Source organism: Coenobita brevimanus, chromosome 53, assembly GCF_032717465.1.
Source record: "Coenobita brevimanus isolate Jiangsu-jjx chromosome 53, ASM3271746v2, whole genome shotgun sequence".
NCBI classification, from domain to species: domain Eukaryota; kingdom Metazoa; phylum Arthropoda; class Malacostraca; order Decapoda; family Coenobitidae; genus Coenobita; species Coenobita brevimanus.
In genome coordinates this window covers 345,996-364,609 of record NC_137006.1, presented here as the reverse complement: position 1 = coordinate 364,609, position 18,614 = coordinate 345,996, and the positions used below count along the sequence as shown (strand labels likewise).

Below are 18,614 nucleotides of genomic sequence, written 5' to 3'. Positions count from 1 at the left end.
TAAGTAATTTAGGTTAGGTTAGGTCAAGTAAGGTTAAAATAAAGTTTGCCATGATGTACCACGTTCACTACACTCTGGCTTCTGAGGTGACGTTCCCCTACACACAACTATAGTCCTACACACTTAAAGCGGCCCCTACAGGTGTGCCTGTCAGCTGTGCGCTGCTGTCCTACTTCCAACTGACCTCCCATACAGGCAAGCTCATCTAAAAATATTTGTGGATGGCTTTGGTACAGCCTAGTATAGTTTTACTTATATAAAAAAGCTGTAAGGCTTTTATGAAAGAATCGCTTTTTGTCATAGTAATTACAAAGAACTTTGTACAACTTGGCAGTGTTGCTCATGCTGTGCTGCCAGGTCTTTCGAGGTGGATTTGGGTCAGATTAGTGTCACACACACGCACGCACACGCACACACACAACACACACACACACGCATACACACCACCTGTCCTGTTCTGCGCGCTTCATTCATTCTTCCGCACTCGAGGACAATGGATGCCTCTCCAAAGCCTCAATCAAAACACCTGCACAGTCAAGCCAAAGGAGTTATATACAATGTAAACCAGTATTTTCAGCGAGAGAAGGAGAAAGGGGATTTTATTACCAGCTTATCAAAGGCTACTTGCCGGACAGCTGAGGGAAGGGGGAGGGTAAATGGTGGGCTGTACCAAGGCCACCTAAAAATAGCCTTGGCCTACGAGAGGTGAGTGGAAGTGTGGCACAAGGCACAGGTGACAGACGCAGCCTTCAGGGGCCACTTAAAATGTGTTACTCTATGCCCATCACAGGTCACAATGGTTAGCAGGGTATAGAGAAGGGGGCAGTGTGGGTCAGTATATAAGTCAGGGCCTGGGATGGGATGGGTGGGACAGCAGGACATGACTGGGACTGGATGGGATAGGATGGGACAGCACAACATGACATGGGACTGGATGGGATGGGATGGGATGGGACAGCACAACATGACATGGGACTGGATAGGATAGGATGGGACAGCACGACATGACATGGGACTGGATGGGATGGGATGGGACAGTAGGACATGACATGGGACTGGCTGGGATAGGATGGGACAGCACAACATGACATGGGACTGGATGGGATGGGACAGCACAACATGTCATGGGACTGGATGGGATGGGATGGGATGGGACAGTAGGACATGACATGGGACTGGATGGGATGGGACAGCACAACATGGCATGGGACTGGATGGAATGGGATGGGACAGTAGGACATGACATGGGACTGGATGGGATGGGATGGGACAGCACAACATGACATGGGACTGGATGGGATGGGATGGGACAGTAGGACATGACATGGGACTGGATGGGATGGGTGGGACAGCACAACATGTCATGGGACTGGATGGGACAGCACGACATGACATGGGACTGGATGGGATGGGATGGGATGGGACAGTAGGACATGGCATGGGACTGGATGGAATGGGATGGGACAGCAGTACGTGACATAGGACTGGATGGGAGTGCAAGGGAGAGCAAGATAAAGGAAGGGAGGAAAGGATGGACCAAATTAACCCTTACCCCTTGAGAGGTGAGTTGTCTATTTACCGTAGTTAACTCGACAATTTTACTCGTACCAAACCTTCCCACGTCTGAGAGTTAAGGAACAATTAGACTTTCACCTTTAAATATTTTCTCTGTCACGCTGTATTGTATTCCATATGATTTTATTGGTCCGAATTTGAGGGTTTAAAGAGAGGATGAGTTTTTGGAGGTTACGATAGGTGAGATCAAGGCAGGTGGGTTGAGATTAGGTGAGATTAAGGTTAGTTTCCTATTGTTTGCTACTTGCTCTACCACTTTCTCTCTCTCTCTGTAATGCCGCCTACACCATGGCCAAATAAAAGAGCCTCACCATTAATCTAAGTTGGATCAGGTTAGGCTCAGATAGGAAGTCAATTGTAAGAAAGAAATAAAGCTATCTCATTATCTCACAGGGGTTGGGGCTGTGGAAGCTAGTTATAAGAGAGATTTAAAGCTATCTCACTATGTCACAGGGGCTGGGGCTGACCGTACCGACTCTGGAGCGACTGACGACGGCCTGGCGGGATTTCTGGCGTGGGGAGACGGCCATAGACGAAGCCTCCAGGATCCTCTTCCCGGTCACCTACTTCAGCTTCGTCCTTGCTTACTTCGTCCTCCTTACAGGCCCTCCAGACACGAGTGTTCCTTACCCCTCCCGCTCCCACGCATAGCTTTCCCCCCTCTCTCTCTCACTCTCTCTTTCTCTCTCTTGGCTTATAAATTTAACACCTTTGCTACGAGAGGCTTTTCCTATGCTAGATCGAATATTCTGTACGTAGCAAAAAATGAAAATTAAATAATTGATATGGTGCTCATTATAAAGAGGATTATCGCTAACTTTCACTATGATATTTTTCGATTTAAATAAACATGCCTAGGGATGCAGGATAATGAAACCGATATCATTGTGCTGAGAGGGTTAAGCTTCTTTCTCTCTCTCTCTGCGCCTTTGTCAGAGCTGTTGTTGAGATAGGTACCAGAATGCACAATCTGTCCGTTTCTCTCTCTCTCTCTCTCCCTCGTATATCTGATTGCCATGAGATACAAGGCAAGTCTCTTAAACGCAAGAGCAAATTCTACGCTTGAACTTCATCACATATTTATGGCAGGGACATTTGTATCTTCTTGCCCAGAGAGTAAAAATAACATTCAACATAATTACAGTTATCTGGTACTTTGTGTATATGAAGGCCTAACAAACAGCCTTGTAAATAAGGAAAATTATAGGCTGCACACGTCGCCATGACACCACAGGCCACCCAACCCTCTGAAAGTGAGACACAGGGATATCATCTGAAACCCATAAATTGTTTGTGATAGACGCGTCCTATATGCAGACTGTCATTTATCCATTTTGCTGTCTTGAAATAGTAGTCGTGTCATTAATGTGCTAATTATTTTATTACATTTTAAGCTAATGAGAAGTGACTAATATGAAGATACTGGTGGCCCCTAACTATACTCTTTTTACTCTAACTTGGCCTAATATTCCCAACCCTCCATCCTGAATAATGAGCTGCAGCAAGTGACAAACATTGGAATACAGTGCCAGTCATGAAGAATGCTATGGGAAATTATGGAGACCCAAGATATTGTCTTATTCTGTCATCGAGCTATGTGAAATAATCGGTAAAAAGGACGAAAACCTGGGTCAAGTTACTGTGAAAAACCTATAGTGGCCGAGCCTGTCTTCCTAAGTCCATAATTCAAGTTAGGATCGAGAAAGGTGCTGGTGGTACTACATTAAATTCTGTAACTGAAAAAAAGGAAAAAAATCTGCGTGTTATCTAAATGCATTTGGAGAATTTGCATAGTTTTAAAGTAATTAACCACATTAGTCGTCAGTTTTCTGTAGTTCTCTGGGATTGAAAGGAAGACCTTCAAATATTTCCAAAATCTCAAAGAGCATTAACATCGTATAAAACCCACGTATTTTAAAAAGTTAAGTCCCTCTCTGTGCTTGCTGGCGAGCCTATCAGAGGACAGTTTAGATTTTGTGATTTCGGTTCAAGTATCAATGTAAATCTGAACACAACCTGCTTGATGACGCGACATTTTGAATGCTTTGTGCAAATGGGAATCGTTCATCTCGAAATATGTATACGTTGCTGCCGAATACTGTAAATACTCAATACTGCTACTGTCTTCTGCTGACTAATACCAAGCCTCTCTTTTTCAAAACTTTCTTACTCCATATATCCAACTTCTCTTTAGCGAGTATGTGTGTAAATATATATGACCTATTATCCTGGAAAGACCAACTCGCAGGCTTCCAGCCTTGGTTCTTCCTTACATATTAAAAAATCAAATTATATATGGATATATATACCTGTATATGTACTATTCACAAAGAGCCAAGAGTTTGTTATGGAGTTTGATGTATGATTAAAAAGTTTTGCTGTAAAGTTTGTAAGGTATAACAGTATTCAAGGTTGTATTCTCCTGAGCTTAGAAGCTGTATTGCATGTGGCATAGGAGGCTTTGCAGCACCTCTGACATCACAATTTATTTTGTATATAACATTTTAACATTAACTTGTAGTAAATTATATTGTTTTACAATATCGATATACTTTAGAGTAATGACAATATATTTCATTAATGAAATACCAAGAACTTGGGCCCTGAGCTGTGGGTGCAAAGCATTGCTTGGTATGCCTCCGCCAAGCCTTGTACACGGACTTGCCATACAGCCTCCAAGACCTTGCTGACCTAATCAGTTTATTGTCCCTTCATACTGAATCACTGACAAAATTTTGGTTGAAATCTGTCTAGGGGTTCAGGAGATATCACGCCCACAGTGAAAAACGTCAACCCCATATGACCTTGACCTCAAACTGCACCACTGACAAAAGTTTGGTGGAAATCTGTTGATGGGTTCTTGAGATATTGCTCCCACAATAGTGCCATGGATGCACGGACCCATGCATGCATGCACGGACAGAGCAGTCACTTAATGCTTCCTCCACCATAGATTGGCGGTGGCATAATGAAGAGACCTTATCAGTCCCTTTTCAGCATTACATACTATTACAATGGACATAAATGATGACCGTACTCAGTAAAAACATTGGAGAAGAGGGAACTTTATCAGAGCTTGCAACCAAAAATGTATAAAAAACACCCAAATACTTTTTGTTCAAGTCTGCATGACCTGTCATTAGATAAAGATGCATCTGAAGCCTGGCGTTATTCTCCCTCTGAAAAGTGAATTAATAGTAATCTGCATAAACAATACACAAATGAATAAACTGGTTGTATGCAAAAATAAACCAATAAAGAAAAAAAGGTGCTGGAGAGCCTACTAAACCCAGGAGAATATGGCATAGACCCCTTGACTGTAGAATCTTTGACCGTATCTCTATGGTGCCTAGTTTAGTTTTAAAAAATGTAAAAATAGTCTGAAGATAAGCCAAGAAATGCGTCCATGAATTTGGATAGAAAATAAAAACAATGGATTCTAGAAGGAGTGTCGCAGTCTAGGTTATATTTTAACTAACTGGTGATTGCCTAAAGAGTTTTATAGCAATTTATTCTATACAGCACACCTCAATATCCTCTTTTATGTTATTGATTCAAACTGTCATTACTTTAAAGAAATAAATAGCTTGCAAAAGATTGCTGAGGTGCAGTATACTGTATACAATAAATCGCCAAGAAAGAGGTGCTACGAAGCCTCCTCGGCCAACAAGATAATAACCACCTGCCCTTCTAGAATACACTCACATCGCAGCCAAGGGGTTAGTCACCTCAGGCCTGTATAAGAGAATTTTGCTCTTCTGTATTTTGAAAGCCTTTGTGCGCCTGACAGTGGCTGTAGGTGATAATAATGAATATTTGTTGATTTTCTAGCATGTAAATGATAGTATGATAATTAACCTTACCGATCCTAGTAACCTAGCTTATCCTACCCTAACCTTAACTTACCTTAACACCCTGACCTAACCTTCCTGTCACTTTTATTACTCTTCTTTCCACTTCAGGTGTCCCTACACAGAGTGACAAGCCTAATGATTTCCTGTAACTCAGGACCCCATTTATAATGCTGGGTGGTAACCATAAAATCAAATTACGGAGTGATTTAGAACCTATTATTGTGCTTCTGTTAAGTGGGAGGAGAGACGCAAATGCGGCGTCCATTTGGGAACCAAACCTCCATACTCTTCCCCATCCTTCGCTATGGTAAGGCACTGTCTGCCAAAAAGGAACATCAGTTTACTGTACAGAATAACCCTCAGGAATGATTGCTTGTCTGTGGTTGATGGATCTGCTCGGCCAGCCAGGGGTTACTCAACAGCAAAAACAACCCCCTACCTTCCTTAATTAATCTAACTTTACCTCGCCTACATTATCCTAACCTTAACCTAACAACATTTCGTAGCATATCTTAACGTAACTCAAGGAAATGAAATAACTTACCCTAGTCTAACCATAAATGTACAACTGAACCTGGTCCAACTCATCCTAGCCTAACTTAACCTAACCTAACTCAGCCTTCCTCAGTCCAACGAAATTTACTTGGCCCTAAGCAACCATAGCAAAACTTAAACTAACCAAATATAGGCTACTCAGCTTTAAAAAAACCTAATCTAACCCAGCCTAGCCTAGCCTAACGTAACTTAACCAGACCACATGATCCAGCCATTACATTAAGTTACTTTGTTAAGAAAAAAAAAATCCATAACCTTAACCACAATTTTAATGTTCCTTCTTTAAGTACCTATACTACTTAGCCTAACCCAAACTAACTTAACCTAACCTAAAATAACTAAACCTAAGCAACCCATCTCTAACCTCGCCTAACCTCACAGCATAACCTGACCTGGCCTAACCCAACTTAACCTGATATGGCAAAAGTTGTGATTTAACAGGGCTAATTGTTTTCCCAGCCCTATGTGTATGTTAGTAAAAACCACTGATTGTTACATAATACAAGGAAGTACATGGCTGCCTTATAATGGGGTGAGGAATACAGATGATTACAGGAACAAGTTACATGGTTACCAGATTAAATACATGGAATACATAAAAGTGCATGGTTATCACAAAAAATACATACACACGTTTAAACACTTACGGATACATGGAAATACAGCAGAATACATTGTCCTACATGGCTGTTGTACACACACACACACACACACACACACACACACACACACACACACACACACACACACGTTATATATTGAATGAAAGTACACATACATACATACATGGACCCTACCAAAAAAAAAAAACACGGAATATTATTTGTACTCTCTCTCTCTCTCTCTCTCTCTCTCTCTCTCTCTCTCTCTCTCTCTCTCTCTCTCTCTCTCTCTCTCTCTCTCTCTCTCTCTCTCTCTCTCTCTCTCTCTCTCTCTCTCTCTCTCTCTCTCTCTCTCTCTCAGTAGATACTAACAAACCCCTGTATATTGGTAGTGTAAGGCCTGATAAACAATAAATTATTAATGTTAAGTGCAATTATACTTGTCCTTCATTATATCTATCTATCAGTATAAAATGAGTGTGTGTGTGTGTGTGTGTGTGTGTGTGTGTGTGTGTGTGTGTGTGTGTGAAGAATAGGTCCATCGGGGTAGGTCCTTGAGGGGGAACGGGTCCATGTGAAAGCACAGGTCCAGTGGGTCAAATAAAAAAAAAAATCCATGGAGGGAATAGGTCCACGTGAGGAAATGGGTCAATGAGGGAAAATGGGTCTAAGGGGGAAAATGGGTCTAAGGGGAAATGGGTCTAAGGGGGAAATGGGTCTAAGGGGGAAATGGGTCTAAGAGGAAAATGGGTCTAAGGGGGAAATGGATCTAAGAGGAAAATGGGTCTAAGAGGGAAATGGGTCTAAGGGGGAAATGGGTCTAAGGGGAAATGGGTCTAAGGGGGAATGGGTCTAAGGGGGAATGGGTCTAAGGGGGAAATGGGTCTACGGGTAAAATGGGTCTAAGGGAGAAATGGGTCTAAGGGGGAAATGGGTCTAAGGGGGAAATGGGTCTAAGGGGGAAAATGGGTCTATGGGGGAATTGGCAGAGGGGAAATGGGTCTAAGAGGAAAATGGGTCTAAGGGGGAAATGGGTCTAAGGGAGAAATGGGTCTAAGGGAGAAATGGGTCTAAGGGGGAAATGGGTCTAAGGGGGAAATGGGTCTAAGGGGGAAATGGGTCTAAGGGGGGATTCAAGGCCCATGGGGGAAATAGGTACCCATGGGGGGATGATCCGGGGGGGGTGTAGCTGGAGACGGGCTTATGGGGTATATCTAAAATGCAACAGACGTCTGTAATTTCTCTCTCTCTCTCTCTAAATCTGACCGAAATTCAACCCTTCAGCCCGATGACGCCTTCTTTTTTAATATCTCTGCCACTTCAAGTCGATGTGTGTGTGCGTGTGTGTGTGTGTGTGTGTGTGTGTGTGTGTGTGTGTGTGTGTGTGTGTGTGTGTGTGTGTGTGTGTGTGTGTGTGTGTGTGTGTGTGTGTGTGTGTGTGTGTGTGTGTGTGTGTGGATTTTCTTCATCGTAGACCAACTTTTCAAACTGAACGTGTTAGACAGTCTTTAAGAACGCCTGAGAAAGTTAGAAACCTTTTTAAAAGTAAGTAAAATCGTCTGGTATACTCCTTTTACTCTAACTTGGCCTAGAATTGCCACCTCTCCATGAAAGTCGAGCTGTAGCATTAAATCAGCACTAGAATGCCGTGCTAGTCATGAAGAAGTGCTATAGGAAGGATGCAGCGGCGTGGTATTGTCTTTCTGATGCTGAGCTGCGTAAAACAAGCTGGAAAAGGACGGTAATCGGGGTCAAGTTTGGTAGTAGTAGTAGTAGTAGTAGTAGTAGTAGTAATAGTAGTACTAGTAGTAGTAGTAGTTGTCGTTGTTGTTGTTGTTGTTGTAGTGGTAGTATTAGTATTAGTATTAGTAGTAGTAGTAGTTCCAGTAGCAGTGGTAGTGGTAGTAGTAGTAATAGTATTAGTAGCACCAGAAGTAGTTGTAGTAGCAGTAGTAGTAGTAGTTTAGTAATAAAATAATAATAATAATAATAATAATAATAGTAATAAAAATAATAATAATAATAATAATAATAATAATAATAGTAATAAAAATAATAATAATAATAATAATAATAATAATAAAATAGTAGCTCTAGTAGGTACAAATAATTGATACAAGGTCGTATGGGGGCTTCGGGAAAATGAAACAAAATATGAGGCTTCACGAAAATGAAACACCATGTGAGGCTTCGCTGGAGTGACCCACGTGAGAATCCTTAGGGAGCTAAAGTGAAACACCAAATGGAGCTTCGTTAGAGTGAAGCACCTTATATGAAACTCCTCAAGTGTGATTGACTGACCTAGCCTCTCCTAGAAATGTTGCTACATCTAAGAAATACATCACTACTACTACTACTACTACTAATAGCAAACATGATTAAAGGGACCCAGGCGAATCACAATGCCCGTTATATTTAGTTTTTCATCAGTAGCCAATCACATGAAAATACTCATCAAAGCAGCCAATCAGAACTCGAGTATTGCAGGCCAGCCAATGAGAAGCCAACAAGGAGGCCGGGGCTGGGATCCACACGACAGCCGGGCATCAGTGCTTGGGCTGGCATCAGAGAGGGAGGATGTTCGGCAGAATTTTCCTCATTACGTGAGATTTTGTTTCTTGTTTTATTTAGTTTGATCGACTGCAGGAGTAAGGATTGGCTGAAATAAAGTTTAGGGAGTTGTTGCCCCTCCTGACACTGAGAGAACTATTCCTCGATGCTAAGGGGTGCTCGTATGCAGCATGTGTTGAGTGTAATGCTTTATGGTAGTGAGACTGGGCAATGGAGGAGGAGGATGTTCGTAGGCTCAAAAGTACAGAGATGGGAATTTGTTGGATGTGTAATGCGTCCTTGAGTGACTGGCGTTGGGGGTTAGGAATGCTAATGAAGAGCTGAGTGGAAGGATGGGACTTGAATGTATTACTGATGTGATAAAGAAGGGGTAGTTTGAGGAGGTTTGGCCATGTGGAGAGGATGGAGGATGACAACTGAGTCCGGAGGATGAAAGGTATGTTTAGGGTAGAGTTGCGAGAGGCAGATCGAAAAAGACTTGGGACTAGGTCATAGAGTGGCCTCAGGGATAAAGGACCGAACAGGGAGAGTGCAAGAGTTCAAGGAGTGTGGAGAGTCGCCATTACGTGACAAAGGTCGACGCATATGGAGCCTTTATGAAAGAATGAAAGTTTCCAATTGTGACTGGAAACCATTATTAATACATTCATGACATCCTCTTGTTTTTCATGGTTGTAGGCATTTTCGATTTTTTTTTTTAAATGGCAAAGTATCTCCTGCCATCTTGTATTTGTATTAGTAAAGGTTACCACGTTTCAGGGTACAGTCCCCAGGCATATGATACTCGGCTTTAATCACATGACAGGATCTGTTATCAAAGTTCACATTAGTTCATCGTTTTATTGTAGAATGTGAGGTTCTAATTTCTTTAACACTTGTAATAAGTTTTTACCTAGCAGGTCGATGAGTGGCCAGCATTCCTTCTCTTCTGGCGGGTTTATTAAAAGGAGGCCTTTTGTAGACTATAAAGTGGTACCAGATAAGGTAATTTGAAGTGTAGAATTGAAATCTGGCATCAGCTGACACTTGAGGTGGCGCCATCTAGCGACTTCAGTAAAAATGCTTAGTTTAAGCCTATTGAGACAATTGTGGTCCCATATAAGGTTATTTGACATGGACAGTCCAATTTACCTGTTTGAAACAAGAGCCTCGCAGCAGGTCCCCGGGCAATTTGTTTCCCAGAGGGTATTAGTGAAGACAGTTGCTTGTGTTTTTAGGAGTTTAACTGTCGAGCACTTCATTACCACGTCTTTGGTTATATGCTGTTGCACATAACTTTTTTTCTGCTTACTGCATACCTATTGTAAAGATTGTTCAAAACTGTAGCACCCTTTGCTTCGAATAGTCTTCTGACGAAAATCATCTGAATAGTAAGACTAAACATCATAGCGTGTGAGTTAATGTTTATACTGCAAGGGCTTTTAAGCTGAATATTACCACTAACAGTATGTCGGTACCGTATCAGTAATAATATAAACTGACAAATTGAAGCACCCAGAATGAATCACCCCTGCTGTATGGTACAATCGGTCCTCAGGCCCCTCCACACAAACAGTGGACACCTGTGATTTTGGAGTATGGTAATGAAAAAAATAAAAAGGATGTTGGAAAATAATCGTGTCGACATGAAGTGAAGCAACTTCCTCGCATCAGAGTTAATGGTTATAGCGTGATTAATCAGGCTTCGAAATTGATGAGCAGCGTACTCGAACACGACAGTCGCCCACTGCTAGTGTGACCCACCCTTGTATCAACTGTCCTTTGACCAATTACAATCAGAATCGAATGCTTTCATCCTTACCGAAACCCTAATACATCGTTTTGGTGTAAATCTGGTTAGGAGTGCATAGTTCAAGTTGCCTTACCCAACTACCTTCACCTTTAAAACGTTGCTTGAAATTAGAATGATTAATCTCCGGTTAACCTTAAACCCATCCATCAAGTTCCATGTAAAAACAGTTAAAGGCCAAATCTTTGACCTTGCCCTGCGAAATACGACCTATTCTCGTAACTGGTTCACTTTCCTTTCCTGTCCCTCAACCCTTCCACCAATGTCGGTCAAAATCTGATTAAAAATTGACTTTGGTTCGACCCTTGACTTTTTTTTTTTTTTCCAGTAATTTATAAACTTTCCCTCTGATGGCCTTTAATGATTAACTGGAAATATTTAAGTCGTATAACGGTCAATCGTAAATCTGACACATGATGGGCTTACTGGAGATACATTTCTGGAAATGGGGGAGGCGGTGGCTCAGTCGGTAGAGAGGTGGCCTGCAGTCCTACCGGACCCAGGTTCAAATCCCCGCTGGGGCAGGGAACAGTTTAAGGATTTGAATTTCATAAAAACAGACTTTACTGATCTACCAGAAGACCTGCAGACATGTAAAAATACCTCCGCTAATACCAATACACCAGTCCTGTATGAGACAGCCCTAGCATGTATTCAATATGGACGGTGGGTGTTAGCGCCGAAGTGGTGACATGTAGAGGTGTATGGTATGTAGGAAGATTACTGGGCCTTGGGAGCAGGCTGTGAAGCCTATGCCCAGAGTCGGACACACACACACACACACGCACACACACACACACACACACACACACACACACACACACACACACACAAACGGAAGTTCAGAAATGTTTCCAACTTGCCCAAACTAGCTTTATTTCACCTCACTTCACTGCATTTCACTTGCTGCCGTGACCCCAACACCACACTATTGTTTGACTACGCACTGACTCGCCCATTACTAAACGAAGTCAAAGGCCGTCTTCATAGCAATCGTGTGATCGTATAGGCGAAAATATAGATCGCACATTGACCCCTGAGGCTTCATAGGGGGTCGTAGTGAGCGTATAAGCAAAAGGAATATCGTATATGAAAAAAAGGTGCTTAAATCTTGATAAGCGAACGATCGGCTTATTCAGTGTACGCAGGATTTGGAAAGCGTTTGAACTTCTTAATCATAACCATACATTGTTCTTCATCCTGCCTCCAATTTAAATAATCTCCGGGGAAACCATTTATTACGGAGTGGTAATTAAGAGCCTTATTTTCCCCCATGCCTTGGAAAATCTCCCGTAAGGTAAATAAAACTGGAGATAGCAAGGGTGGAGTAAAGGATATCAGTAGAGGATGAGATTCCTTTACTGAGCCACTGCATATCCAGCACAGTACATAAAAGTCCACATGACCTACTATGATTATTTTTACTTTTTTTTTTAACGTAAGATTTATAGAGTTTGGGGGTATATTTCGTGGCTTTATTTAGCTGTGGAAATGTCTTAGTAAAACTTTTGTCGCAAGGAAACTTAAACTTATCTAGAGTTTTCATGTTTGCAGTAGAAATGGCGTCCAACCTTAACGCCATCATACCAGCCGTTTGCGAGGTTGCTAAGTTTGGTTAAAGTGCTTGAATTATTAGCAAGTGAAGCAGCTCCAGAGGAAATTATCAAAACCGTAAGAAACACACACACACACACACACACACACACACACACACACACACACACACACACACACACACACCATAAGAAAGTAGTCTCCCATATTAAAAGTTTACTGATGACAATCCCCTTTTCAGTGTGGTGGTGGTGTGTGGGTGTGACGGAAGGCCTGCCCCACGCATATGTCCCCACCCTCTCCGCCCTCCCCCGCCGCTCACCACCCCCCTCGCCCTGTCTCCAGCCCAAGCCTCCGCACCTCCAACCCTCGCCCTGCCAGACTCAGCCAGGGCACTCCAGGTAGGCTCCCTTCTTCCCTTAATCCTTTGAATCCAATGACGCATTGTTTTACTCCTTCCAGGCAACTAAACTTAAGGAATACTGTAGTCTTTTGCACTGAAGGTATTAATCACTCCATACACCAGATTTCAGGTGTCCTCCCATCATAAAAAATATGTAACAATTGGACTTGAACAGTTGTGGGTTCAAGTTTGGGGGGGTCTAATCCTGACGAGTTCCTAAGTGAAACAATTCGAGGAAGAAAGGAATTCTGATAGGCAGAAGTTTTGCAGTATGGTAATGTGGCAGCCAAGTCACGAGCGCTACCAGGTGCCCGTGTAGCACAGGGGAAGGCATGGAGAGGTGGCACAATGGATGCAACTTCACCTGAGCATTTGCCATAAAAGTATCTGTAAATCAATGCAAGGGAGGGAACATTCCGTCTTACTTGTCGGGGAGGTACTTCATTTGTAATTTCTGGGTTATTAATTATTCATACAGCTTTGTTCTGAATTTTGTCCAGTTGTTTTAGTGCGGCCTCTCCACATCCACTCCACAAGGGTGAGCAATATTCCGACTGAGAGCACACATGACTCTTGTAAATTAGAACTAACTGCTCGTCAGTAAAGAAGTTATGGATTCTCTATCATAATCCAAGTTTCAAGAGGTGATTTAAGCAAGTAATCTAACGTGACAAGTTCAGCTGAAAATATCGTTAAGTGAAACACCGAGAATTTTGGTACTTTTAGAGGTAGGAATATTAGTAGCAATGAAGGTAAAAAAGGAATCTGGCAATGTCTGTCGATTAGTAAATTGGATACATTTGGCTTTCCCGGTTTTAAATGAGACAATGTTATTTTGTCCCCACTCAGTGATCTTAGATGAGTCGATTTATAGAGATGGCTGTACTGAGTTGTGGGTTAGAGATATGAAACACTGTGAATGGGTGTTTAAGTGTGAAGGAAGTGCGAAGTGTTATCTGCATATAAGTGAATAGGGTTATGGGTGACAGAAAGGGATAACTTATTTGAATTAGGAATAGGGTTGGAGCCAGGACTGATCCTTGTGGCACACGGGCCTTAACGGAGTGGAAATTGGAATATATACCATCTACCTTTACACATATCTTTCTGTTGTTAAGGAGAGGAGATCAGTGGGACAAAAGTCGGTAGGCCGTAGCAAGGAAGTCTAGATAGCAGGGAATGGTGCCACACTGTCAAAAGCTTTAGTAATATTAAGGGCTACTGCATGCGCTTCTCCACGTTGGTCAATTGACTGATGGATGGTATGAGTAATGAGACAGAGTACATCAACAGTGGATGTGTGTCTGCGAAAACCATACTGTGTCACTAATTAAGCTGTTGGATTCAAGATGTTTAACAATGTGCTTATCAATTACAATCTCTGATACTTTACCAAGAGAAAATGTGATAGCTGTAGGTCTTTAACCAGAGGGATCAGAGGGAAAAATTAAGTTAAGAAAACGGCAATAGACCTTAAAGTAATGGAACAGCAAAGGCAGGAAAATATTAGAGAAAACTTAGATGGATAAGAGTAAGTTGGTGTTTGATGTGATTAAAATACTACAGAGGAAAGAAAACAGGGAAGGATGCATGTAAGAGAAATTTCGAAATAAATGAAAGGAATTGGAACAAGTTAGATCCATTAGTCGAGCGCGCCACACACAAACACATGTCACCACTTCAGCACTAATACTCACCGTCCATACTGAGTACATGTTAGTGCTGTTTCATATGGGCCTGTCCAGCGCGCCACACATAAACACATGTCACCACTTCAGCACTAATACTCACCGTCCATACTGAGTACATGTTAGTGCTGTTTCATATGGGCCCGGTGTGAAGGCGCTGGCAGGGGTGTTTGTTATGATGGTGGCTCTTTTGCGGGATCAGTTGAGTTTAAGGCAGATAAATGATACTCCAGTCTGGGATCGATGTCTTGTCCTTTCAAACAACCTCTAACAACTAACAACCTCTAACCTCTAACTACTGGACGATATTGATGACGGTGGATGATGACACTCCTTATATTTGTCAGGTTGAGGTGCGCTGCTTGAGGGGTAGCAGAGGGGAGGTGTGGATGCTACCTGCCCACGTCAACCTGAACCTATGCCAGCACACCACCCACGCCCCCACCAAGCACTCAGCACTCGGGTCCGCAGTGTGCTACAAGGCCACGGTGCTACGTACATCACCACAACACGTCCTTGCAGGTAGGGCGCTATTTTTCTAACCTGAATAATCCCAACCCCCTTTCAGCTCAGTTGATGGCAGGGTGGAAGTAGAATGGAGAAATTATTTGACTTGTAACTAAGGAGATTCTTTGCTGTCTCATTACTAAGGCTCATTTTCGCGCTGCCAAGACTTATTTCTTCCCGGGAATAAACTATGTCTCTCAGAATAAACCAACTCAATTATATGCTGATTGTAATGCAAGTAGGCAATGCGACAGATGGGTAATGAAAACGAATGAGGGGAGGTGAAATGGAGGAAAGAAAGAAGACTATTTCCAAGCCTATAATTATCTTTGAAGTTAACAGTGACAGTAGAAGTATATGAATAATTACAATATCCACACAAGTAAACAATGAATATAAAGAGGCAATTAGCTGGTAAACAACTAACAACCATCACGCTAATCCAATCCAGTTTAAGGGTATATTGAGAAAATGTTGTGCCGATGACATTCTTGTAGTTTTTGTCATTTACTACGTTGGGTGGTAACCATATAACCAAGAAACGCAAGGTGGACTAGAGGGTCAAGGCGCTCCAGGTGGGTGGCTCCCATTAGGGTTTATATCAGAGGGTGGTTGGAGTTTTACATTATGCTAATTGGGGGAAGAGTGAGGCTGGTTACCCTCACCTTAAATGACAGGACTGAGTAGCCTCGAGTCCCTACGCTTCTGGCGGGACAAAACCGGATAGGATGCTGGACAGATGGTACCCCAGGTGGTTATATTCAGCCAAAGGAAGGTATTGTGTGTGTGTGTGTCTAGTGTAAGAAGATAACTGAGATAGTGCTGGAGAGGTAGGGGTGACAATAATAATAATAATAATAATAATAATAATAATAATAATACTCTCATGCCGACAAGAGTATGTGCCTGTATACCTTTGTCTTTTAAATCAGAAATATATACACAGATTTTTACATATATCCGATATTGTAATCTAGAGGAAACTGGCAGATCAACTTCGTGGTTAGTAATGACACTGACGAGGAGGGTGTGAGTGAGGTGCAGGGGGAGTGGGGCAGGGGGAGACCAAGAATGAGATGGAGGGGGGGAGGGGCAGGGGGAGACCAAGGATGAGATGGAGGGGGGGAGGGGCAGGGGGAAACCAAGGATGAGATAGAGGAGAGACATACGAGGGAGGGGTAAGTTGGAGAGAAAGCAGCCAAATGGGGCAGAACAGGGCGACGTGGAGGCGATTTCTTCGTGGCCACACCCTGCAGGATTAAGGCGTCTAGCGCTAGATAGGTGGACAGACAGACAGACAGACAAATAGATAAACGTACTGATTTTTTTTTACTTTAATCAGTAAGTGGGAGATTTTATTCCTTTATTTAATAGCAGTAGTGAAAGGATTATATAAAACAATATTAAATCCTTCTAGTTTAAAATGTATAAAGATGAATAAGATTGATGAATGGTAGGCAGGATGGAGTAAAAAAAGGTATCACTGGGCTGACAAGGTTAATAGTCAAGTTTCCCCAACGCCTTTCATCCAGTGACTTATTATTATTGCAACTGACATATGATTTCTTGCAACTTACAGCAGACCTCTCGTAGTGAAGGGGTTAACGAAGGCTCAGTCTAACCCCTCTAGGTCGAAAAGTCTCTCTTAAAATCAGTAAAAAAATAAAGCAAAAATAATGTCGTGGACTGAAAGGAGTTCACGTAAAAAGGATTTGGTAAGGGAGAATGTTGAATAGAGTCGACTGAGTGTTTATATGTTGTATAGAGTCGACTGAGTGTTTATATGTTGTATAGAGTCGACTGAGTGTTTATATGTTGTATAGAGTCGACTGAGTGTTTATATGTTGTATAGAGTCGACTGAGTGTTTATATGTTGGATAGAGTCGACTGACTGTTTAAAGAATGTTGCATAGAGTCGACTGACTGTTTAAAGAATGTTGGATAGAGTCGACTGAGTGTTTATATGTTGTATAGAGTCGACTGAATGTTTATATGTTGAATAGAGTCGACTGAGTGTTTTAATGTTGAATAGAGTCGACTGAGTGTTTTAATGTTGAATAGAGTTGACTGAGTGTTTATATGTTGAATAGAGTTGACTGAGTGTTTATATGTTGAATAGAGTTGACTGAGTGTTTATATGTTGAATAGAGTTGACTGAGTGTTTATATGTTGAATAGAGTTGACTGAGTGTTTATATGTTGAATAGAGTCGACTGAGTGTTTTAATGTTGTATAGAGTCGACTGAGTGTTTAAAGAATGTTGGATAGCGTCGACTGAGTGTTTATATGTTGAATAGAGCCTACTGATTTTCTGATACTACTAGGACGGGGCATAGAGTTAGAGATTCAGCACTACTTGAGGAGGACTGAGGGGGGACGCGTGAAGACCCCCTTGGCTGTGGCTGTCTTGGGGGCCACATCCCCTCTCCACCACTACAATAACTACTACTCCCTTCATCAGGTCAGTAACGTGTTCTAATCCTGTATCAGTTATAGACGGGTCATTTCTTGGAGAGGCCCTGTCCACCTACCTCTCACTAATGATTTTCGGAATTATTTATATCTTTGTCACTAGCAAAGCTCTTTATTGACCTGGAGCTCTATTTTCACACCCGCTGACTTTACTAAAATTAATATGAATAGGAGAGTGTATGTCCTGTATTCCCGTCGCTTCCTAACACCTCTTCCTTAGCGATTTATTCTTGGTTATTGCTGGTTAATATACTTCTGAACGTTATTTATGCAGGGTATGGCGATCTTGGAAGGATTTATGTAATTCGGAAGAGGACATTAAGGCGCCATAAGTAAACTAAATCGCTTAGGAAGAGGTGTTAGGGAGCTTTCTTAACAGACGAGAATACAGGATGAGATGAATTGGGGAGGCTGGGGAGGGGAAGACAGTGATAGTGACAGTGAGGCGATTCATTTGCGCCCCATCTACCCTTCCAGTTAGGCACCGGGCTGTAAATAGAATGATAGACCTAAAATCAATATGAAAGTTATTTAAAGTCAGTATGAAGGGACGAAAGAATGATACCCAGAAGTTATATATATGATTTTTAACCCATTCAGGCTGAGGATGTGATACTAGAGGGGCTCCTTCACGTGGTGGGATGAGTATAACCAGGTGGGTCGGCTGCCTGGTTATACAAACGCCCCTCAGCTCCCTCCCAAGCCCCCGAAAGGAGAATGGTGGTCAGAGGAAGAGAGGAACTTGAGTCTGCAGTCCACTGGGTTCACGTTCAGATGAGTTTGGAACAATAATAATAATAATAATAATAATAATAATAACCTGAATAAAGTCACGTGTTTGCCAGATGGGCTAAATAATACACGAGTAGTTGATAAGTTGATTTGTTGTTTGATTGATTGATTGGTTGCTTGCTTGATTGATTGGTAGCTTGCTTGCTTGATTGGTTAATTTTTATTCTAACCATTAATCTGACAGGAGCGTATGGGTGACCTGGTGAGATTGGTGAAGGGCGAGACCCGGACCCTCAACCTGACCCTGGATGAC

The 18,614-nt window shown here is 42.2% G+C and overlaps 1 protein-coding gene across 1 annotated transcript in view; it reads left to right on the top strand.

Annotated features, from left to right (window-relative positions):
• LOC145400697 (glycine receptor subunit alphaZ1-like) overlaps nucleotides 1-2,226 on the top strand; it is a 43,379-nt gene extending 41,153 nt beyond the window's left edge. Inside the window, exon 11 of the mRNA XM_080273132.1 lies at nucleotides 2,029-2,226. Within this exon, the coding sequence (XP_080129258.1) occupies nucleotides 2,029-2,226 (198 nt within the window). The remainder of the gene's footprint in view (nucleotides 1-2,028) is intronic.
• The last annotated feature ends 16,388 nt before the right edge of the window (nucleotides 2,227-18,614 follow it).